Here is a 23,798-nt window from a genome sequence, read left to right as displayed (position 1 = left end):
GCGTCTATGGAAAAAGGAGAATTCCTGGCATCCATAGACATCAAGGATGCCTACCTGCACATACCAATCTTCCCTCCGCATCAGCAGTTCCTCCGCTTCGCTTTTCGCGGGGAACACTTCCAATTTGTGGCCTTGCCCTTCGGTCTCGCCACCGCTCCCAGAGTCTTCACGAAGGTCATGGCGGCTGCCATGGCCATTCTTCATTCCAGGGGAGTGGTGGTAATTCCGTACCTGGACGACCTACTGATAAAGGGTCCTTCCTACCCAGCGTGCGAAGAGTCCGTCGTTCTCACGGTGGATACTCTTACTCGCCTGGGATGGAAGATAAACTTCGAAAAATCTTCTCCAATTCCGGCTCAACAGATCTCTTTCCTGGGGATGATACTGGACACTTCCCGCGGTCTGGTCATACTCCCTCAAGACAAGGCTTTGGCCTTGCAGCAGGGAGCTCAGAGTCTTTCCCGTCCAGTCTCCCACTCCATTCGTGCCAGCATGCGAGTTCTCGGGCAGATGGTAGCTGCCATGGAAGCGGTCCCATTTGCGCAGTTTCACCTTCGTCCCCTGCAGCATGCGCTACTGTCGGCTTGGGACGGCAACCCGTCCTCCCTCGACCGCCGATTCATCCTGTCCCCACGGGTCAGGAAGACCCTCAGGTGGTGGACGCTGGAGTCCTCCCTAACCCAGGGAAGGTCCTTTCTCCCAGTACGGTGGCTGGTGGTGACCACCGATGCCAGTCTCATAGGCTGGGGAGCGGTCTTCAACCATCACACAGCCCAGGGGCGGTGGTCCACTCAAGAGTCTCGCCTTGCCATCAATATCCTCGAGATTCGAGCTATCAGGCTAGCATTGTTCCAGTTTCACCGCCTTCTGGCAGGTCACCCAGTCAGAATCCAGTCCGACAACGCCACGGCCGTGGCGTACATCAACCGTCAGGGCGGAACCCGCAGCAGGACGGCCATGCTCGAGGTGTCTCACATCCTTCATTGGGCGGAGTCAAACCATTCGCCCATCTCGGCGATCCACATTCCAGGTGTGGAGAATTGGGCGGCGGATTTTCTCAGCCGCCAGGGCCTCGCCTCCGGAGAGTGGTCCCTTCACCCGGAGGTCTTCCAGCATATTTGCCATCGCTGGGGGACCCAGGATGTGGATCTCATGGCTTTCAGGATGAACAACAAGGTTCCTCAGTTCTTTGCTCGGTCCCTCGACCCACGGGCCCTCGGAGAAGACGCCCTGGTCTTGCCTTGGCGCCAATTCCGCCTCCCGTACATTTTTCCTCCTCTTCCCCTGCTACCGAGGGTCATCAAAAAGATCAGGGCAGAGGGGGTGCCAGTGATTCTCGTCGCGCCAGACTGGCTGCGTCGGGCATGGTACGCCGAACTGGTTCAGCTGGTAGCCGATGTCCCCTGGCGTCTTCCAGATCGCGTGGATCTTCTTTCACAGGGCCCGATTTTCCACCAGAACTCAGGGGCCCTGTCTTTGACGGCTTGGCCGTTGAGTCCTGGATTCTAGGCCAAGCGGGTTTCACTCCCAAGGTGTCCTCCACCATGATCAGAGCCAGGAAACCTGTTTCCATGCGCAGTTACCACCGTACCTGGCAAAAAATTTTCTCATGGTGCGATGCACAGGGACAATCTCCTCTGGTTTTTTCTATCCCTTCCATACTGGAGTTTCTTCAGTCTGGACTAGAGTCGGGACTTGCCCTTAGTTCCCTAAAGGGTCAGGTTTCGGCATTGTCAGTCCTTTTCCAGCGGAAGATTGCCAATAGGTTGCCGGTGAAAACTTTCTTCCAGGGAGTCTCCCGTGTGGCGCCTCCCTACAAATCGCCCTTGGATCCGTGGGATCTTAATTTGGTTCTCGGAGCTCTTCAGGAGACTCCTTTCGAACCGCTACAGGACGTTTCCTTGACCTTCCTTTCTTGGAAGGTAGTCTTCCTAGTAGCCATTACGTCCATCAGAAGGGTTTCGGAGTTGGCTGCACTCTCCTGCCGCCCTCCCTTTCTAATTTTTCATCCGGACAAGGCGGTATTGAGGACCTCTCCCACCTTTTTGCCCAAGGTTGTCTCTTCTTTCCACCTCAATGAGGAGATTGTTCTGCCTTCGTTCTGCCCGGCACCAGCCCATCGCATCGAAAGGGCTCTACACACTCTTGATGTGGTGAGGGCTCTTCGTCGGTACGTCTCGAGGACGGCTCCCTTCCGCGCGTCGGACGTCCTGTTCGTACTTCCAGAGGGGCCCAGGAAGGGTTCTCCCGCTTCAAAGGCCACTCTGGCTAAATGGATTCGGTCAGCCATTCAAGAATCCTATCGTGTCAAAGGTGTTCCTATCCCAGAGGGGATCAAGGCCCATTCTACTCGGTCGGTGGGCGCCTCGTGGGCCATTCGGCACCAGGCGTCAGCACAGCAGGTCTGCAAGGCTGCGACGTGGTCCAGTTTGCACACTTTTACCAAGCATTACCACATTCATTCTATCTCTTCTGCAGACGCCGCCCTTGGCAGGCGCATTCTGCAAGCGGCAGTTCCTTAAGCCGTAGGCCAGTGGTACATGGGGTATTAGCATATTGCTCCCCACCCAGGGACTGCTTTTGTACGTCCCATGGTCCTGTGTCCCCCAATGAGGCGTAGGAGTAAAGGAGATTTTTGTATACTCACCGTAAAATCTTTTTCTCCGAGCCACTCATTGGGGGACACAGCACCCACCCTTTTAGCCTGTTTTTTTGGCTTGTTGTTACTTCTTGGTTTTGACATAGTTTGTCTTTGTTCATGCTCCTACTGCTTTACTACCGAACTGGTTGAAATTGTATCCAGTGAAGGGGTGTATACTGCAGAGGAGGAGTTAATCTTTGTCTACTTAGTGTCCTCCTAGTGGCAGCAGCATAACACCCATGGTCCTGTGTCCCCCAATGAGTGGCTCGGAGAAAAAGATTTTACGGTGAGTATACAAAAATCTCCTTTTCACAGTTAATCATTGTATATTCATTTTTCTATAAAGGTTCAGTGCTTACAAAAGGAAATTAAATTGAGAAGTCAAAACCTTCAGGAAACCACTGAAGAGAATGTGCGTCTACAGCAAACCCTGCAACAGCAGCAGCAGATGTTACAGCAGGCAACTACCCGGATTGGGGACCTAGAAGACGTGCAGGCCGAGCTGGAGAAACAGGTGCTAGATATGGTTCAACTCGTTTTGGCCACTTACTCATTTTGTCATGCACCATCTGCTTTCATGGCATTGAAGAAAAGGAATTATTTTATATCGATGCGTTAAAGTTATATTGTTGAACTCGTTCAGCAACACGAAATTGTCACCAGTAGTCAGTTTTATACCTAAAGGTACCGAACACTAGTACACATGCACTTAAGGGTTGTCCCCATTTTAAGTATTGTCACTCTTAAGGGAGGCAAAAAAAGAAAAAGCCAAACTGAGCTTTTGCTCATCCTTCCAGTTTTCATCAGTGCTACGGTGAATCACTGAGCTCAGTGGCTATTGCCATCTACATTGTCAAGTTATTAAGCTCATTGATTGGCTGCAGCGCTGTTGTCACTGCTGCAGCCTGTATCCAATGTCTGTAGCAGTAGTGGGAGACAGCGCCGGTCCCCAGGAGGTGAGGGTGAGTATAGGGTATGTTCCCACGGTCAGTAAACGCTGCGGGTTAGACGCTGCGTTCATCCGCAGCATCCAACCCGCAGCATCCAACCCGCAGTGGCCAGATGTTACAGTATAGTGGATGAGATTGCAAGAAATCCCATCTCCACTATGCATGCATGGATGCCTCCAGCTTCCCTGCGGAGACAGACAGGCAACGCGTCTTTCTAGACTGTAGCATGTCTATTTATCTTGCGGAGGTCCCCATAGCCTCTCTCCTGCTGTCCCTAGGATCATTCTTTTGGATATACTTGGATCAAATAGACCTTCATGAACTGCCAACCGATAATTCCTATAAGAATTTTTTTTCATAGTTTCTTTAAGGTAAAATTAGTGCTTAACCTATTAACATTGTTCTGGCAATACATGTCTGGGATATAACAGAATAAACCTAGTATAGTGTCCTTATTAAATCTGACATTTTTACTGCAGGTCTCTAAATTAGAATTTGAACTTGAGAAACAAAGATCATCTTCTCTAGTAGATCTGAAAGCCGCAGAGGAGAAGCTTCAGGTTGCTAATAAGGAGTTGTCTCGCAAAACTCATCAAGTGCATGAGTTCAGTGAGACGGTTAGGTAAGTACAAAGTATATGCACTATTACCTCCGTAGGTGCGGAAAGTTACAATACATGCTGTACCTATACTGTGAACACATGAAAATGTGAATATAAATTCTGTACAATGTAGGGAACCATGCCGTAGAAAGGAGAAAACATTAAGGTCAATCAGTCCAAAGTATTTTCCTTATGGTTCTTACACGTCGTAAAACTGCAAATAAAAAAAAAAAAAAAGGCGTTAGAATTGTTGTGTTTTGTTTTTTTTGGGGGGGGGGGTTTAATTCAAGAATTTAAGTTTTTCAAAACTTGCCGATTTTTCGTTTTTCTGCTTTCAATTTTCCCTCTTTGTTCCTTGATGCAAAACTTTTATTTGTCTGTCTTGTTTTTTTTTGTTGGACGAGTTGTAGTTTTGAATGACACTTATCACTTGACAGGTTCTAAAAATGGGGATAAAATTCCAAGTTGGGTGAAATGTTGAAAAACAAAAAAAGCAATTCCACCATTGTGTGTGTTTTGTATATTTTGGTTGGGTGGTACCTGTTCATTGGGCAGTAAAAATGACCTGCCAATTTGATTCTAGTCAGGTGTCGAATGAATTGGACCTTTGCAAAGAAAAGCTGAGCCAAGCAGAGAGACGGCTGATAATGGCCACTACTGATGTGGAATCGAAGAGCGACAAATTGAGTCAACTGGAGTTGATGTTACAGAGAATAGAAATTGATCTGAGTGATAAAACCCAACTTGGTAAGATGTGAATTTCCTTGGTTATTACCAGAGAGATTATACAGAACTGGCATACTACTATGTATGTACTATGAAAAAAAAAAAAAAACACAAAAATTGAGCTTAACTTGAGAGGTTAAACGCATGTTCACATTGGCCACAAAACATTAAAACCTACAAGAGAAAAAAGTAAGCAAAAACCCTGATGTAACTAAGTAAAAAAGCAAAAGTGCATTTAAATAACACAGAGTTTTTAGTAATACTGTTTTTTGATCAAAAAATAGCACAAAAGCCATCCCACCTCGTCAAGGTAACTCTGATCGGGACAGTCCTACATCGTGTACTATGTATAAATGGCTAGAAGTAGATGCACATCCATTAATAACAATTTGGCTGTTGCATTCTGTGGGGCGGGAAGTGTTTTACCTCACAGAAAGCAGCAGCTGTGATCCCCTGCTGTCCTGTCTGTATACTGTCTTTTGCGCCCTTCCCTACCTATTAGATGTGGTATATGCCCACTATGTTCCTGCACAGTCAGACACAGTCATTACACAGTACATAGCAGGGGCACATTTATAAGATTATCTCCGCACATGAAAAAAAATTTGCACATCCAAGTGTGGAACTTATTGTTATTCCAAGATCTATTGATTAAAATGTGCCTTGTTCATGAGAAAACCCCTTTTAACACTGCAGCCATACAAGTATATTATGAAACTGCTCCAGATCATACGATAGGATACACTTTACAGACCCTAAAATATTTTTTCTCTTCGCCACGACAGCACCCACTGAGAGAGGGGATCCGCCCCTAGGAACAGGAAACCCTATGGAGAGATAAAAAGGGGCGGTCCCCTCGCTCCCACAGTTTGGTTTCCTGTTCCTACGGGAATCCATGGAGAGAAGAGGATACCTAGCCTGGATGCCGCCTGCGCAGTTTACCTTAGAGGACGGCAGGGGCTCCAGAGCTGGAAGCAGCGTCGGGGGTCCTGGCTCAGTTTCCCCCCTCTGCTGGCAGACGCCGTGAGGCCAGGACGGGTGGTTGCTGGCTCTCGGGATACCAGCCGGATTCGTCTGCGGGAGCAACGCTGTGGTGCGGTCAGCGTCGCGCCGGCATCGGCGGACGCATACACAGCTTGGAGCCCCAGTGTATTCCCCCGGAAGTACAGGTAAACTTCCGGGGTGATGGAGGAGGAGTACAACGCCTGCGCTGACACCGGCGGCAGCGCAGGCCCATGCAGTATGGCCGCGACCCGGAAGTGACTAGCGCTTCCGGGTACAACCGGAAGAAGATGGCGGCCCCCATATGAAAGGACGCCGGCGATGTCGCTCCGGCGTCCACTATGGATTCTGCGCAGGACGCTGTGATGTCTTCGTTAGAAGCCACCGCATCCACTCCACGCAGCCATGCCAGCACCAGCCGCTCTAAACAGAGCGGATCTTCTAGAAAGAGCAAGTCGGATCGTGTTATTCCTCAACCCGTGCCTCAGTCTCCTCCTCATCAGCCGGTACCTTCACAAACAGCTTCACTGGGTGAGTGTATATCTACCCTATTTAGGCTGATTACTGTTCCCTCTCCCTCACACCCTAGGCCAAAAGGACTGAAAAAACGAAACACAGACAGTGTGCGTTATGTCTCCAGCCCCTTCCGGATAGTCATAACAAGAGGCTGTGTAAACCGTGTATTGACTCTACCCTGCGGGAAGAAGCCTCGGTTAGATCTGAGGATATTAGGGTCATGATCAGGGAAGAATTACGGGCCTTACATAGTTCTGACAAAGAGCCGCGTACTAAAGTGAAAAAAGGGTACGTTTCCCCTATATCTGACCAGTCGTCTGACAGAGAAAATGCAGACTCTGACATTTCCCGTGAATACGTTTCCTCAGATGAGGACCAAGATACATGCTTTCCCACCGATAGCATTGATAACCTGGTAAAATCAGTCTGCAACACCATGGGTATTGAAGATTCTAAGGTCCCTAAAACGCAGCAGGATATCATGTTCGCTGGTCTGTCAGAAAAGAAAAGGCCCTCCTTTCCTGTAATATCAGCGGTAAAAGATCTAATCAAGAAAGAGTGGGAAAGCCAGGGGCAAAGGGGTTTACCTCCAACCTCAAAAAGACGTTATCCATTTAATGATGATGAGTTCTTATTATGGTCAAAAGCCCCGAAGGTGGATGCGGCAGTGGCATCCACATCCAAAAAAATCCTCACTGCCCGTGGAGGATTCGGGTTCATTACAAGACCCATTAGACCGCAAAACCGACTCTCTTTTAAAAAGAGCTTGGGAGTCATGTACGGGAGCCTTTAGGCCGGCAATATCGGCTACATGCACCGCTAGGTCCATGCTAGTCTGGCTAAATGACTTGGAGGAGGGACTAAAAAGCGGTCTCTCTAGAGACAGGTTAATGTCCTCTATACCCCTGATCAGAGGGGCTACAGCCTTCCTGGCGGACTCATCTGCTGACTCCATACGCTTGGCGGCTAAGTCAGCGGGACTCACGAATGCAGCACGTAGAGCCCTGTGGCTTAAAGGATGGAAGGGTGATCCCCAAACAAAATCTAAATTGTGTGGCCTCCCGTGTCAGGGTGAGTACCTGTTTGGTACTAAACTAGACGAAATCTTAACTAAAGCGGGAGAGAGGAAGAAAGGCTTCCCTAACGTTAATTACCTTCCATCCTATAGGAGAGCATTCCGGAAGCCCGTGTTTAATAAAAGGAGAGATTTTAAGAACCAAGACCGCTGGGCCACTAGAGACACCAAACAAAGGGGTGCATTCTTTGGGAAGCGCCCTTTCAAACCTGAGGACAAACCCCGTTAGAGCGGATCTACCTGTGGGAGGTAGATTATCCTCCTTCTCAGATAAATGGCGGCTGATAACATCAAATAGTTGGGCAAATGATCTTGTCACCTCCGGCTTAAAATTAAAATTTTCCCGAGTCCCTCCGGACTCATTTCTATTGACTTCATTAAAATCTCAATCACAACAGGAGGCATTGGAGCAGGAAGTAATGAGTCTTCTGTCCAAGGGGGTTCTGGAGGAAGTTCCACTTCTTCAGGAGGGCAAAGGGTTTTACTCCCCTTTATTTCTAATACCAAAACCGGATGGATCATTCAGAACCATTATAAACCTTAAGAAATTAAACACCTTCTTAGAAAATCAAACCTTTAAAATGGAGTCTATCCGATCCACCATAAAACTCCTGTTTCCCCATTGCTTTATGACGGTTCTGGACTTGAAAGATGCGTATTACCATCTCCCAATCTTTAAAAAACATCAACAATATCTCCGCGTTGCGGTTGTCATAAAAGGATATATACGACACTTTCAGTATGCAGCAATGCCCTTTGGACTATCAATTGCTCCAAGGGTATTCACTAAACTAATGTCAGAGGTCATGTCATATCTAAGATTAAAAGACACCCTCATAATCCCATACCTAGACGACCTTCTAGTGGTAGGAAAATCCCCCTCACAATGTCAACAAAGATTAAGTCACATGATTTCATCCTTGCAGAACTTAGGATGGATAATAAATTGGGAAAAATCTAGGCTGATCCCAACGACTCGGCAAGTATTTTTGGGGATTATATTAGATTCTATAACTCAAAGATGTTTTCTCCCAGAATCTAAACAAATAACGGTGGGGAAGAAAGTTCAGTCTATACTAGATAAACCTATAATTTCCCTTCGGGAAGGTATGTCCTTACTTGGCTCCTTCACGTCATGTATCCCGGCGGTTCCATGGGCCCAATTCCACTCGAGGTGCTTACAATATGCAATTTTACATGAGGAGATAAAATTGCAAGGGCGGTTAGACGGTAAAATTTCCCTTTCTAATGACGTAATCCAATCCCTAACCTGGTGGCTACAGCCAGATCATCTAATTGGCGGGGTTCCCTGGGATATTAAACCCTCAAAAATAATATTTACGGATGCCAGCCCTCATGGTTGGGGGGCACACTTGGGGGACCAGGTTGTCCAAGGGTTGTGGTCGGCTTCGGAGTTAGACGATTCGTCTAATAAAAAAGAACTAAAAGCCATCTATCATGCCCTATGTGAATTCCTCCCACAGTTGCGCGGAACACATACCAGGGTACTCTCAGACAACATGACATCAGTGGCTTACGTCAACCATCAAGGCGGAACGAGATCAGGCACTCTCATGTCTATAGCCGAAAACATCTTGACTATAGCCGAAAATCATCTTCTGTCCTTATCAGCACTACATGTCCGAGGAATAGACAACGCAAAAGCAGACTTTCTCAGTCGTCATACCCTCCATCAGGGGGAGTGGGTGTTAAATCGTCGGATATTCAATATGATAACTATAAAATGGGGTATACCCGACATAGATCTCTTCGCTACAAGAGACAACAGGCAAGTGAAAACATTCGCCTCAATGTTCCGGACAGACAACCCCGATGTTCTCGACGCCCTCCAGATCCCGTGGACATTTCAGAAAGCGTATGCCTTTCCCCCGATGGTTCTTCTTCCAACAGTAATCAGGAAGATAAGGGAGGACAGAGCGAATGTGATCTTAATTGCCCCGTTCTGGCCAAAGAGACCATGGTTTTCTCTGCTCAGAGCCATGTCCGTCTCGGATCCATGGATTCTCCCAGAGAATCAGGATCTGCTTTTCCAGGGGCCCTTCAACCACCCTCATGTGAAGGGTCTGCGGTTGACAGCCTGGGATTTGAGAGGCAGCTATTGAAACTAAGGGGCTTCTCTGATAGAGTAATTGATACCCTACTGCTGAGTAGGAAAAGATCCACTACATCGATCTATGTAAAAGTATGGAAGAAATTTTTAAGCCTCTATCCCTCAGCCCTGTCAAAGGAAATTCCAGTCTCCTTTATTCTCGAATTTCTCCAGAAAGGACGGGACTTAGGCCTTTCAGTTAATACCTTAAGAGTGCAAGTTTCTGCGCTAGGGGCTCTGTATAGTCACAACGTTGCGGGAGATAGGTGGATATCCAGATTCATTTCAGCCTGCCAGAGAGCAGAACCGGTCCAAATTCCCCACTCACCTCCTTGGGATGTTAATCTGGTCCTTGAAGCCTTGACGGATCACCCATTTGAGCCTCTACATTCTGCTCACATTAAACATGTCTCCCTCAAGACGGCTCTTCTTGTCGCCTTAGTATCGGCAAGAAGGGTAAGTGACATACAGGCACTATCGGTAGATCCTCCATTTATGTCAATATTGCCAGATAGGATTGTCCTAAAAACAGACCCTTCCTACTTACCTAAAATGTGTACTAAATTCCATAGGTCTCAAGAAATTCTTCTTCCTACCTTCTATAATAACCCTACTAATCAGGAGGAAGAAAAGTACCATACTTTAGACGTGAGAAGGGCTGTGATAACCTATCTAGACAGGACTAGTCCCTGGAGGAAGAGCAGGGCTCTCTTTGTTTCCTTCCAGGGTCAAAGGAAAGGAGCTGGTGTTACTAAGGGCACATTATCCCGATGGATTCGGGAGGCGATATACCTGGCCTATTCATCTAAAGGGGAAGATCCACCTGAGACTGTGAAGGCACATTCCACCCGGGCGATAGCATCATCCTGGGCAGAGCGAGCAGAGGTTCCAATAGAACTCATATGTAAGGCCGCAACCTGGTCGTCCCCTACTACCTTCTATAGTCACTATAGACTAGATTTATCTGCCTCCACTGACCTGTGTTTCGGTAGATCAGTTCTTAACACGATAATCCCCCCCAAATGACTGTCTCTGAAAGTCTCTCAGTGGGTGCTGTCGTGGCGAAGAGAAAACACCGGATTACGTACCGGTAATGCTCTTTTATAGAGCCACGACAGCACCCCTTCACTTCCCTCCCTTATATATTAGTTTGCATATGAGCACGGATAAGGGTGATTGGTTCTTGTAAATATTAGTAGTCTAAGATAAAATGATAATAGAATTGCCTACTAATACTGGTGGGCGGTTCCTCGCAATCTCTGTAACCCAAACTGTGGGAGCGAGGGGACCGCCCCTTTTATCTCTCCATAGGGTTTCCTGTTCCTAGGGGCGGATCCCCTCTCTCAGTGGGTGCTGTCGTGGCTCTATAAAAGAGCATTACCGGTACGTAATCCGGTGTTTTGTTTATAATTATTTTCAGTGTTGAGGTCTGTATGTGACTAGAGTTCATTTGACATGTGTCAATATAATCATTACTGAATATTTGTGTTTACAAATATTTTCTTTCAGTGGCTTTGCTACAAGAAAGAGTAACCATCGCTGAGAACGAGCTAATTAGAAAAGGAGAAATAGAACTGGAATTACAGAACAACATAAAACATGTGGAGGAGCTACAAGAGACGCTCACAAAGACTCACCTATCGGTGGAGGAAAAAGACATGATCATACAAGCACTTAGAGAAGAATTAAGGTGAGTCTGTAAACACCTCTAACTGCTTACACTAAATTATATATTATTATCATACATGATACATATGTACCGTATATACTCGAGTATAAGCTGAGATTTTCAGCCCATTTTTTTTAGGCTGAAAGTGCCCCTCTCGGCTTATACTCAAATCATTGTTGGCGGGGGGATCGGCAGGGGAGGGGAGCGGCGGCTGTCACATACTCACCTGCTCCTGGCGCGGTCCCTGCATGTCTGATGGTCTCCGGGCGCCGGCAGCTCTTTCTGTGTTCAACAGTCACGTGGTACCACTCATTAAAGTAATGAATATGGACGCATATTCATTACTTTAATGGGCGGTACCACGTGACCACTGAACATAGGAAGAAGCTGCCGGCTCCCGGAGACCGTCTGACAGTGAAAAGCTGCCAAGGACCGCGCCGGGAGCAGGTGAGTATGACGGGGGAAGGTGAGCATTGCGCGATATTCACCTGACCCCATTCCCCCGCCGGGCGCCGCTCCGTCTTCAGCGTCCTCTGCCTGTGACTGTTCAGGTCAGAGGGCGCGATGACGTGTTTAGTGCGCGCCGCCCTCTACCTGAACAGTCACTGCGGAGGACGCGGAAGACAGAACAGCGCGCAGTGGTGGAACGGGGAAGATGACTATCGCAAGTGTCGGGGGGCCTGAGCGGCGAGTGTGTGATTTTTTTTTTTTTTTTTTTTTTTTTTTATTTTAATCGCTGCATATGAGGCATAATCCATGGAGCACCTTTTGGGCCATCAACCTTTATACAGCATTGTATGGGGCATAATCTGCGGAGCATCTTATGGGGCCATAATAAAAATTTATACAGCATTATATGGGGCAAATGTTTCTATGGAGCATCTTATGGGGCCATTATTAACCTTTGTGCAGCATTGTATGGGGCATATTTTAATATGGGGCATCTTTTGGGCCCATCATGAACTGTATGGAGCATTATATGGGGCTCCTGATTCATTATGGATATTCAAAAACACTTAACATACTGATGTCTCAATTAATTTTACTTTTATTGGTATCTATTTTTATTTTTGAAATTTACCAGTAGCTGCTGCATTTTCCACCCTAGGCTTATACTCGAGTCATTAAGTTTTTTGTGGCAAAATAGGGGTCTTGGCTTCTACTCGAGTATATACGATATAAGAAATCAATTTGCAGGCGCCTGGTCCAGCGGCCACGTTAGTATTCCATGGCTGTCAGCCAGGAGCCCTGCAAATCATCTTCTGCCTGCCGGAATCCACAACTGCCCTTCAAAGACCTAAAATCTAAATATATAACCATGATCCATCCCAGAGTTGGGTTACATGCCTTTAATAATACAGGAAAGTAAGATAACCCCACACTGCTTCTTACTTTACATTTATGGTCGTGCTCATCCAGCAGTTTTTATGCAGTTTCTCATAACCATGTGCAAATATTTTTGATAATTTTATAAATCATTTTCAACTTTATTTCTTCACCCGTACATTTGCAGTATTCAGCTTTTCATCCTAAATCTGCTTGATATATTCTGTATCGCCACTTCATTTTTTTTTAAGACATTTAGGGCATTTTCTTCTTTTTCAATTTGCAAATCTTGCTGACAGTTTTGTGTGTTGCAGTGTGCACATTGGTAATGGCTAATGGCCCATTTTTCTTCTGTTTTATTGTAAACTACAGAACATGCAAATCAGAGATGGAAGAAAGAGACCATGAGCTGCTTGACATGGACCAGGCCCTGAAAGACCGGAACTGGGAGCTAAAACAAAGAGCAGCACAAGTTAGGATCAGAAAATACCTTTACATGTGTCGTCATCATCTCCTGTAAACGTATATGGAACTACCATCGTGGTTAGAGATGAGCAGATCAGTTCGCTGAGGATCAAGTTCCAGTCTAATTTCCTGAAATTCACGGTTTGACTTGAAAGCTGAGATTTGATTTCCGGTATCAGAGAGCAGGCAAACGTCATTTTGTATTGAACCCACACCAAAATAATATAATTGACTGATTCTCAGCTAGGCCAACCATTTTAAAGACCCGGATAACCTCCTTAAAAGGCAATAATGTATATCACATGATATGAAGTATAACAGAAGAACAAGTGCTAAAAATCATAGTGTCCTACAGGTAGCAAATATTATACAGCATTTCTTGTCATTCACCCCACTTTTTCTTTTTTTTTACAGCTTACTCAGTTAGACATGAGTATTCGGGAGCACAAAGTAGAGATGCAACAGAAAATGTCTCAGCTTGAGAGTTCCTTGAAGAAATCTGAATTGGAAACACAAGACCATATTAAACAGGTGCGCTAACGCTATTTTTAAAGGGAACCTGTGACATTGTACATACAGTCCGATCTGTAGACTGGACGGTATAGAGAAGGAGAAGGTGAGCAGAACTACATCAGTTTGTTGGGAAAGATTCAGTATAAGTTGTATTTTATTCATTAAAACCCCAGGTATTTCTATGCATAGAAGTCCAGTGGGCGGTCCTACTCCGTGATTGACAGCTATCTCTGCATGCACGGTAGTACAGGACTGTCAGTCACTGAAAAGGACGAATCACTGGATTAGTACATAAAACCACAAGGGATTTCAATTAATAAAATACAAGTTTTACTAAATATTTTCCTTCCAAAATATATATCAATCTGACCAGATTCCTCCAGCTCTTAACTGGGCTTTCAGGTTCTTGTAAAGACTGACCTTGAAGGGGTTGCCCAGGTTTATCACAAAAGTCTGCAGTCACTCTATGTATTGAGCGAGATTATGCACGTCTAGTCGGAATGTGGCCGGGAGTGTGCATATCGCATACCTGTGGTCACATGACCGCTCGCTCTCTCCGCCAGCACTGGAGAATCCTCACCGCGTGCGCTGCGTGTTATGATTCACTAGTCTTCAACCACATAGGGTGACTGTAGTATTTTGTGATAAACCTGGACAACCCCTTTTAATAATTTCTTAATATTGTTTCCGATTGTATTAGCATCAGTAGAAAAGTGCAGTGCTCCACTTGGGGCTTTTACTCTGTCGCCTCATTGGGGGACACAGAACCATGGGTGTTATGCTGCTGTCCACTAGGAGGCGACACTATGCATAATCTGAAAAAGATTAACTGTGGCTCCTCCTATGCAGTATACACCCCTGGATGGCATCAGCCTTCTCCGTTTTTGCTTAGTGTCGCATAGGAGGCACACCTAAAAGATGACCCTGGCACATCCACGTCTAGGTCAGGACGCAAGCGGACCCATAGATCAAGTCCATCTGCGTCATCCCATAGCACACGGTCATCCCCCTCTAGGGATAGACACCGTAGCTCCAGGTCATCTAGACCGTCCCATTCCAGGGACAGACAATGCAGATCTCCGCAATCCCTGACCAGAGAAGACCACTCAGCAGGGGACGCCTCAGTGATACACAGGATTCGGAAGGCATCTGCGACTCTGACTCACAGAGAAACAGAGGGGTCCCTGATCCTAATCCCTTCTAGCAATACAGCGCTAGTTGAGGACATAATTTCATCCATCCATCACCCAGAGTTTAAGGCGATCCTTAAAAAGCAGCTCTCACAGCCTGAGAAAAAATTCGCTAATCGCAAATATCTGGAGGCGAGGTACCCCTTCCAACAGAAGGACACCAAGGAATGGACAGATCCACCTGGAGTGGACCTCCCAGTCTCTAGGCTAGCAGCACAGACCCTCCTTTCACTGCCAGATAGCTCAACCCTCAGGGACGCAGCAGACCGGCAGGTAGAACGCATGGCTCGTTCAATTTTAAAGGCAGCAGGGGCATCCCTGGCTCCCGCATTCGCCTCAGTTTGGGCTGCCAAGGCCATTCTGGCCTGGGCAAAGAGTTTACAAGCTCTCCTCCAAGCATCCGCTCCTGAGCTGTCGGACCAAGCGGTTCAAATAGCAGTTGTAGCAGACTACATGCTCCATGCAGCTCTGGATTCAGCAAGGGGAGTAGCGGGGATAGCATCAAACGCCATCACGATTCGGCGTATCCTCTGGCTGCGGGAATGGAAAGCGGACGCAGCCTCAAAGAAGTCCCTCACGCACCTCCCCTACCTCAGTGGGAGACTTTTCGGTGAACAGTTGGACACTGATATCCAACGCCACCGGGGGTAAGAGTACTTCTCTTCCCCAACTGAAACCTAAACGCACTTAGAAGAAGCGTAACCAAACTCGATTCCGATCCTTTTGGAATTCCTCCGGCTGGTCCGTCTCGCGTCCAGCACAAAATAGTAACCGTTCCCCACGCAGGGACAACTCACGATCGACGCAAAGGTCGGACAAGACCTGGCAGTCAATGGCAGGCCAGTCTAAGCCCAGAGGAGGAAAATCTCAGATTTTCTCCTCCTCATGACTCACAGACTCCGGAAGACACCACACCAGTAGGTGGCCGACTTTTGCTCTTTAATCAAGTCTGGCTGCCTATTACAGAAGACAGGTGGGTCATGGAACTAGTGTCTTCCGGATACAAAATAGACTTCACCTCCAACCCACCGGACCGATTCTTCCTCTCTGTCCCCCCAAAACCGCCAGCCAAGGCTCGTGCATACCACCAAGCGGTCTCGCTTTTTCAAGCAGGAGTCATAGTACTCGTACCCACGACCGACCGCTTCCGAGGGTTCTACTCCAATCTGTTCGTAGTTCCCAAGAAAGGAGGCAGCGTACGGCCCATACTAGATCTAAAACAGCTCAACAAATATGTACGGGTCCGTCATTTCCGCATGGAGTCCTTTCGGTCCATCATTGCGTCCATGGAGAAGGGAGAATATCTCGCCTCCATAGACATACAAGACGCATACCTGCATATACCCATTGCACCTGCCCATCAGAGGTTTCTCAGGTTCGAAATAGGCCAGGACCACTACCAATTCGTGGCTCTCCCTTTCGGACTCGCCACGGCTCCCAGAGTGTTCACCAAGGTCATGGCAGCCACCATGGACGTCCTGCACTTCAGAGGCATAGTAGTCGTTCCATACCTGGACAATCTACTCATCAAGGCTCCCACCTTCAAGGACTGCGAGCTCAGCGTCTCAATCACAACCGATACTCTCAGTCGCATGGGCTGGTTAATCAACCTACAAAAGTCATCACCAACCCCGAGTCAGTCCCTGACCTTCCTGGGAATGTTATTCAACACCTCCAGGGGTCTAGTGCTCCTTCCCAAGGACAAGGCACTGGCTCTCCGACTAGCAGTTCGCACCCTCCTCCGCAAACCCCCTCGATCTCTCCGGTTTGCCATGAGAGTCCTCGGCAAGATGGCAGCAGCAATAGAAGCTGTCCCATTTGCCCAGTTTCACCTCAGACCTCTCCAACTAGCCATTCTCAAGTCCTGTGACAGGAATCCCTTTTCTCTCGACAGGGAGTTCCAGCTAATGTCGTCAACCAGGAGGTCCCTGCACTGGTGGCTCAAGCCAACCTCGCTAGCAAAGGGGAAATCCTTTCTCACAGGTCAATGGAAGGTTCTGACCACCGACGCGAGCCTGACGGGTTGGGGTGCGGTGCAACTACACCACAGGGCACAGGGCAAGTGGTCCCCAGTGGAAGCGACCAGGACCATCAACATCCTGGAAATTCGTGCCATCCTTCTGGCATTGAGGGCCTTCCATCACTTACTGGCAGCCTCTCACATCAGAATACAGTCGGACAATGCCACGGCTGTGGCATATGTGAATCACCAAGGGGGGGGACCCGCAGTACCCAGGCGATGCGAGAAGTGTCACACATCCTCCGCTGGGCGGAGGACACTGGGTCGGTTCTTTCGGCGGTCCACATTCCGGGTGTGGACAACTGGGAAGCAGACTTCCTCAGCCGACAAGGTATAGACTCGGGAGAGTGGTTTCTCCATCCCAAAAATTTTTCACCAGACCTGTCTCCGCTGGGGGACCCCGGACGTGGACCTAATGGCATCCCACTTCAATGCCAAGGTCTCCAACTTCAACTTCATGGCCAGAACACACGATCCGCAGTCGCTCGGAGCAGACGCTCTGGTTCAGGACTGGACCCAGTTCCAGCTTCTGTATATTTTTCCACCTCTCCCCCTGACATCCAGAGTGGTGAGGAAGATCAAACAAGAGGGAGTTCCAACCATCCTAATTGCACCGGACTGGCCCAGACGCACATGGTACGCCGACATCGTACAACTCACAGCAGACGCCCCCTGGCGTCTCCCCGACCGCCACGATCTTCTATCACAAGGCCCGTTCTACCACCAGAACTCAGGGGCTCTCAATTTGACGGCGTGGCCCTTGAGACCTGGGTTCTAACCCAGGCAGGGCTCTCGACGGACGTCATTGGAACCATGCTCAGGGCCCGGAAGCCAGCCTCTGCCAAGATTTATTACCGTACCTGGAAAGCTTTCTTTACCTGGTGCGAATCTCGTGGCCAGATCCCACTCCCTTATTCCCTACCCAAAGTACTTGGTTTTCTCCAATCTGGTCTGGAGGCCAGGCTGTCATTGGGCTCGCTTAAGAGCCAGGTGTCAGCCCTCTCAGTGCTTTTTCAAAGGCGCATTGTTACCAAGCCGCAAGTAAGGACTTTCCTTCAAGGGGTTTCCCGATTGGTTCCCCCCTACAGACGACCACTAGAAACGTGGGACCTCAACCTGGTCCTGACAGCATTGCAGGAACCACCCTTCGAACCCCTTAAGGAGGTCCCGCTCTGCCTTCTTTCCCAGAAGGTGTTTTTCCTGGTGGGAATCACTTCGCTACGCAGGGTGTCTGAACTGACAGCACTCTCCTGCAGACGGCCCTTCCTGGTTTTTCACCAGGACAAGGTAGTTCTTCGTACGGTCCCATCCTTCCTTCCGAAGGTTGTGTCCAACTTCCACCTCAATGAAGAAATTCATTACCATCCCTTTGTCCGGTTCCGGTTCATAGAGTGGAGAAGGCTCTGCATACGCTTGACCTTGTCAGGGCATTGCGTATATACGTGTCTAGGACCGCGTCCTTCCGGAGGTCTGATTCTCTTCCTCCTTCCGGAAGGCAGCCACAAGGGTCTGCCAGCTTCCAAAGCTACCCTTGCCAGGTGGATCAAATCCACCATACAAGAGGCCTACCACCTTAAGAATTCTCCTCTTCCAGCCGGTATTACGGCACACTCTACACGGGCGGTAGAGGCCTCCTGGGCCATTCGGCACCAGACTTCGGCACAACAAGTGTGTAAGGCGGCCACTTGGACTAGCTTACACACGTTTACTAAACGCTACAGGGTTCATACCCAGTCCTCAGCGGACGCGAGCCTGGGTAGATGTGTCCTGCAGGCGGCGGTGCCCTAATTATAGGGGCCTGTCTGCACAATATTCGTCCATTGCTTCCCACCCAGGGACTGCTTTAGGACGTCCCATGCACAGTTTATCACAAAAGTAGCTGGCCAACAGCACACTGACAGAAGGATGCACGTCCTAATTCCACTGGGCCCCCATGGAAAATGTACATACCAGATAAAAAATGAAGGACAGCATCCAATCCAGGTGAAAGTGTTCACAAACGTAATCCTTTATTTGCCAAAGTGCAACGTTTCGACCCGCATGGGTGCTTGATAAAGACCCATGCGGGTCGAAACGTTGCACTTTGGCAAATAAAGGATTACGTTTGTGAACACTTTCACCTGGATTGGATGCTGTCCTTCATTTTTTATCTGTTAGGACGTCCCATGGTCCTGTGTCCCCCAATGAGGCGACAGAGTAAAGGAGATTTTTGTGTACTCACCGTAAAATCTCTTTCTCTTAGCCTCTAATTGGGGGACACAGCTCCCACCCTCTTGCCCTTTCTGGGCCGTTGTAACTGTTGAGTTCTCATATTGTTTGCTTGAGCTCCTACATAGTTGCCTTTCTTGCAGGCATAATTATGTTATTCATGTTACATAGTTGCCTTCTTACAGGCATAATTATGTTATTCATGTTACGTTCCTCCTACTGCTTTTGCACAAAACTGGAGAAGGCTGATGCCATCCAGGGGTGTATACTGCATAGGAGGAGCCACAGTTAATCTTTTTCAGATTATGCATAGTGTCGCCTCCTAGTGGACAGCAGCATAACACCCATGGTCCTGTGTCCCCCAATTAGAGGCTAAGAGAAAGAGATTTTACGGTGAGTACACAAAAATCTCCTTTTTTGGAGGATAGAAAAAAATATTTCACACCAGTCTGTGGCTAGGGCCACATAACACACAGATTCTGCAATTTGTGACAGATTTCAACTCTGGATGAAAAGCTGCAGGTTGCTCGGGATCAGCTGCGTGATAAAGATTTTGAGCTGTTGCAGAAATACCAGCACATAACACAGCTACAAAAGGAGAATGAGAAAAAACAGCGAACGATGACCGAGATGGAGCAGGTAAGTTAGAACCCCCCGAAAGGTTAAAGGTCGATTATTTCCAAGTTCAATTATTTTGTTAAAGAATTTGTCCACTAGTTAGACAACTACCGTACTCCTCATAGCCCACACTTGGAGCCAATAAAATAAAAAAGCTCATACTCTTCTCCCGTTCGAGTGGTGTTGGCACTCGCTCTCCCCATGTGAGGCGAGTATAAGCTTTTTTTATTTTATTGGGGGCCAAGTGAAGGGTATGAGAAGGGGCTGTCCTAGAAGTGGAAAATCCCTTTAAACCTATTTTGTATGACTATGCACAGTTGTGAAGTAAGCTACAATAGTATAATCAGTATAGATTTTGAGCGGAAAGGAATGTGATATCTGATGACAATCCACCTCGCTTACATATCATAGAATCATAGAATGATAGAGTTGGAAGGGACCTCCTGGGTCATCTGGTCCAACCCCCTGCTCAATGCAGGAGTCACTAAATCATCCCAGACAGATCTCTGTCCAGTCTCTGTTTGAAGACTTCCATTGAATGAGAACTCACCACCTCTCGTGGCAGCCTGCTCCACTCATTGATCACCCTAACCGTCAAAAAGCTTTTTCTAATATCTAATCTGTGTCTCCTCCCCTTCAGTTTCATCCCATTGCTTCTAGTCTTTCCTTGTGCAAATGAGAATAAAGATGATCCTTCTACACTGTGACAGCCCTTGAGACATTTGTAGATGGCTATTAAGTCTCCTCTCAGTCTTCTTTTTTTAAGCTAAACATTCCCAAATCTTGTAACCGTTCCTCATAGCACATGGTTTGCAGACCGGTCACCATTCTGGTCGCTCTTCTCTGAACTTGCTCCAGTTTGTTGTTGTCTTTTTTAAAATGTGGTGCCCAAAACTGGACACAGTATTCCAGGTGAGGTCTGACCAAACAGAAGTAGAGGGCAACAATGACTTTATGTGATCTAGACTGTATGCTTCTGTTAATACATGCCAGAATGTCGTTTGCCTTTTTGCTGCTGCATCACACTGTTGAAACTGAACGTGAGTCAACAGTGTGATGCAGCAGCAAAAATCTGAGATGATCACATCTAAGTGAATAATGAATAGTGATGAGCGAACGTGCTGGGATAAGGTGTTATCTGAGCATGCTTTAGTGCTAACCGAGTGTCTTCGGCGGGCTCTAATACTATGTTCGAGTCCCAGCGGCTGCATGTCTCGCGTCTGTTCGACGGCCACAACACATGCAGGGATTGGGTGCTGCAGCTGTCGAACAGCAGTGAGACATGCAGCAACAGAGAGTTGAACATAGTATTCGAGCACGCCGACGACATTCGGTTAGCACACGAGCATGCTCAGATAACACATTATCCCAGCACGTTCACTCGTCACTAATGAACTGCAGCAGTGTACAGGTGTCGTGCGGATCTGGCTGCCGACAGAAATGAAAAGAGTTAATCGCTGAAGGCGCCGTGTGTCAAACCGTCCCCGAACTGATATGGATGACCTTTCCCATGGATAGGTCATCAATTTCATAATCCTGGACAATCACTTTAAGAGGATACTCTGAGGGTATGTGCACACGTCCGGATTTCTTGCAGAAATTTCCTGAAGAAAACCGGAAATTTTCTGCAAGAAATCCGCATTTTTTTTTTGCGTTTTTTTTAGCATTCTGCAAGCGTAATTAGCTTGCAGAATGCTAAAGTTTTCCAAGCGATCTGTAGCATCGCTTGGAAAACTGACTGACAAGTTGGTCACACTTGTCAAACATACTGTTTGACAAGTGTGACCAACTTTTTACTATAGATGCTGCTTAGGCAGCATCAATAGTAAAAGAATGTTTAAAAATAATAAAAAAAAATAAAAAAATGGTTATGCTTACCCTCTGCAGACAGCCAATCTCCTCAGCGGCGTCTGTTCCTATAGATGCCGGTGTGGTTCAGGACCTTCGATGACGTCGCGGCTTGTGATTGGTCGCGTGAGTCACATGAGCGGTCACGCGACCAATCACAAGACAGGGACGTCATCACAGGTCCTGAACCACACCATCTATAGGAACGGAAGAGAAAGCATGCACCGCAGAGGCGGGAACACTCCGGGGGCCATCAGAGGGTGAGTATAGGACTATTTTTTATTTTAATTCTTTTTTTTTTTTACCAATTATATGGTGCCCAGTCCGTGGAGGAGAGTCTCCTCTCCTCCACCCTGGGTACCAACCGCACATAATCTGCTTACTTCTCGCATGGTGGGCATAGCCCCGTGCGGGAAGTAAGCAGATCAATGCACTCCTAGGTGTGTGGAATCCCCTGCAATTCCGCATTTTTAATGAACATGTTGCTTTTTTTTCCGCGATGCGATTTTTTCGCGGAAAAAAATGCAACATTTGCACAAAAATGTGGAATACCCTGTAAATAATAGGAGGCATATGTAAGCGTTTTTTTCGCGTTTTTATTGCGAAAAAAACGCGAAAAATCCTGAACGTGTGCACATGGCCTTATAGTTAATCATACAGTTTACAGAATGTATAATCTGTCTCACTATAGGCCATCCGTCTGTTTTGGGATAAATGCAGTATTAGGATTTGTTTTCTGTCTTCCTCCATATAGAGTGTAGCCACCGTCCTCCGGTATTGCAGTACCTGAGAACGGCCACTATACAGGCGCTGTGGCGTTCTGGCCCTGTGCACTGTGTTTCCAGCAGGTGTGGGTCTGCTAACAGCGGAGTGTCAGGTGTCAGACCCTGCCGAACTAATATTGGTGATCAATGCAAATAATGGGTTATTAATATCCAAGTCCTGAACAACCCCCTTTAACTTTTTTATTTTGCTATTTATTAATTTATTGGATTTATTTATTTTTCTTCTATTTTTAGTCCTTGAGGGAACAGCAAAAATACATCTCTGAACAGCAACAAGAGGGCAGAGACCTCAGCCAGCAAGTGAGATTGGCACAGGAACGCATGCAAATAAGTCAGTCCGAGCTCCTGGAAACCCGACAGCAGCTGGCTGCAGCTCAGAAAGAATCAGACAGGCTTACCCGAAAGCTGGAGGAAAAGGATCTTCTGTGCAGAGAAGAGGTAAAAGACCTGTCCTGAAAGGGGATCGCCTAAACTGCAGAGCTGAGGAGCAGGGACCGGCGGGCATTAATGGTGCCCTGTGTGGACAGCTCTGAATGCCTCATATATCAGGAGAATGGGGTCTCTTCATCCATGTGGTACTCCACAAAGTAGTGTGTGGATTAGACAGGAGGCCTCCTCCACAATACATCGTACTATACGTGAGCATTGCAGAGCCTTAGTAGGGATCCAGTCCGTAAATTAAATGGAGAAAGACTCTGCACTCATGGGTTGACCAGTAGAAACAGTGAAAACATTTTATTAAGTCTAACCAATTGCACAATTTATGTGACTTTTCGGTCCTTGATTGCAGACCTTCATCAGGTCCAATGGATTGCCATAGACAGGTAATTGCGACAATGGAATGACAACAATGGCGCTATCCACTGCCCATGTGACTATTGTCGCTATTCCACCGCACTACACCTCCTGGGAATAGTTCTACTGCTGAACCATGCGCATACGTGACGTCTTCCTCTTTAGGACCTACTCACACAGATTTTTATGAGGATTTTACTGCAAATCCACATAAAACATGCTTCAAACACTCTCTGAATAAGCTCCCTATTAGTTTTACTGCAAAATGTTCACCGCAACCTAAAAAAACAGCACTCTTTCCACTAAAGGAGCTTTTCCCATTAAAATAAGTTGGAAATGTATTTAAAGAGTATTTGACCTGATTTTTTATGTGGATTTAGTAGTGAAATCTTTTTCTAAATCCTCATAAAAAACTCTTAGAGTAGAATCTGTCTGTATCAAACATTTATGGTGTATAGTTTCGATATGCCACAAATGTCACAGAAGATAATACCCCTTTAGTTTTTAGTGCGGCAACTGGATTTCAGTATGACAATGTGGCCCTTGGACCAAAAAAGGTTGTGCCCCCCTGATCTAGGTAGTGGCCACTATCGGGGGAGACGCCTCATAAGCATATAGGCCTTACAGCGGTCTCAGACACTTTGCTCATTCAGCCTTAGTTGCCCATACACCTCAAATGGCTGTCAGTCCACATCTGTTCTACCTGGTTTCCATACATGCACTCCTGATTTGGTTGATCA

At 47.2% G+C, this 23,798-nt stretch overlaps 1 protein-coding gene across 5 annotated transcripts in view; it reads left to right on the top strand.

Annotated features, from left to right (window-relative positions):
- Positions 1-23,798, top strand: part of CCDC18 (coiled-coil domain containing 18) — a 59,702-nt gene that overhangs the window by 30,202 nt on the left and 5,702 nt on the right. For all 5 annotated transcript variants that reach the window (XM_077278699.1, XM_077278698.1, XM_077278696.1 and 2 more), the window contains 8 exons: positions 2,988-3,155; positions 4,071-4,213; positions 4,776-4,939; positions 11,131-11,311; positions 12,989-13,088; positions 13,496-13,612; positions 19,508-19,651; positions 22,498-22,701. In XM_077278699.1, the coding sequence (XP_077134814.1) occupies positions 2,988-3,155; positions 4,071-4,213; positions 4,776-4,939; positions 11,131-11,311; positions 12,989-13,088; positions 13,496-13,612; positions 19,508-19,651; positions 22,498-22,701 (1,221 nt within the window). The remainder of the gene's footprint in view (positions 1-2,987; positions 3,156-4,070; positions 4,214-4,775; positions 4,940-11,130; positions 11,312-12,988; positions 13,089-13,495; positions 13,613-19,507; positions 19,652-22,497; positions 22,702-23,798) is intronic.

This window comes from Ranitomeya variabilis, chromosome 8 (genome assembly GCF_051348905.1).
Source record: "Ranitomeya variabilis isolate aRanVar5 chromosome 8, aRanVar5.hap1, whole genome shotgun sequence".
Lineage (NCBI taxonomy): Eukaryota > Metazoa > Chordata > Amphibia > Anura > Dendrobatidae > Ranitomeya > Ranitomeya variabilis.
Note: the sequence above shows the minus strand (reverse complement) of the source record. Positions and strands in the feature narration are given on the sequence as shown.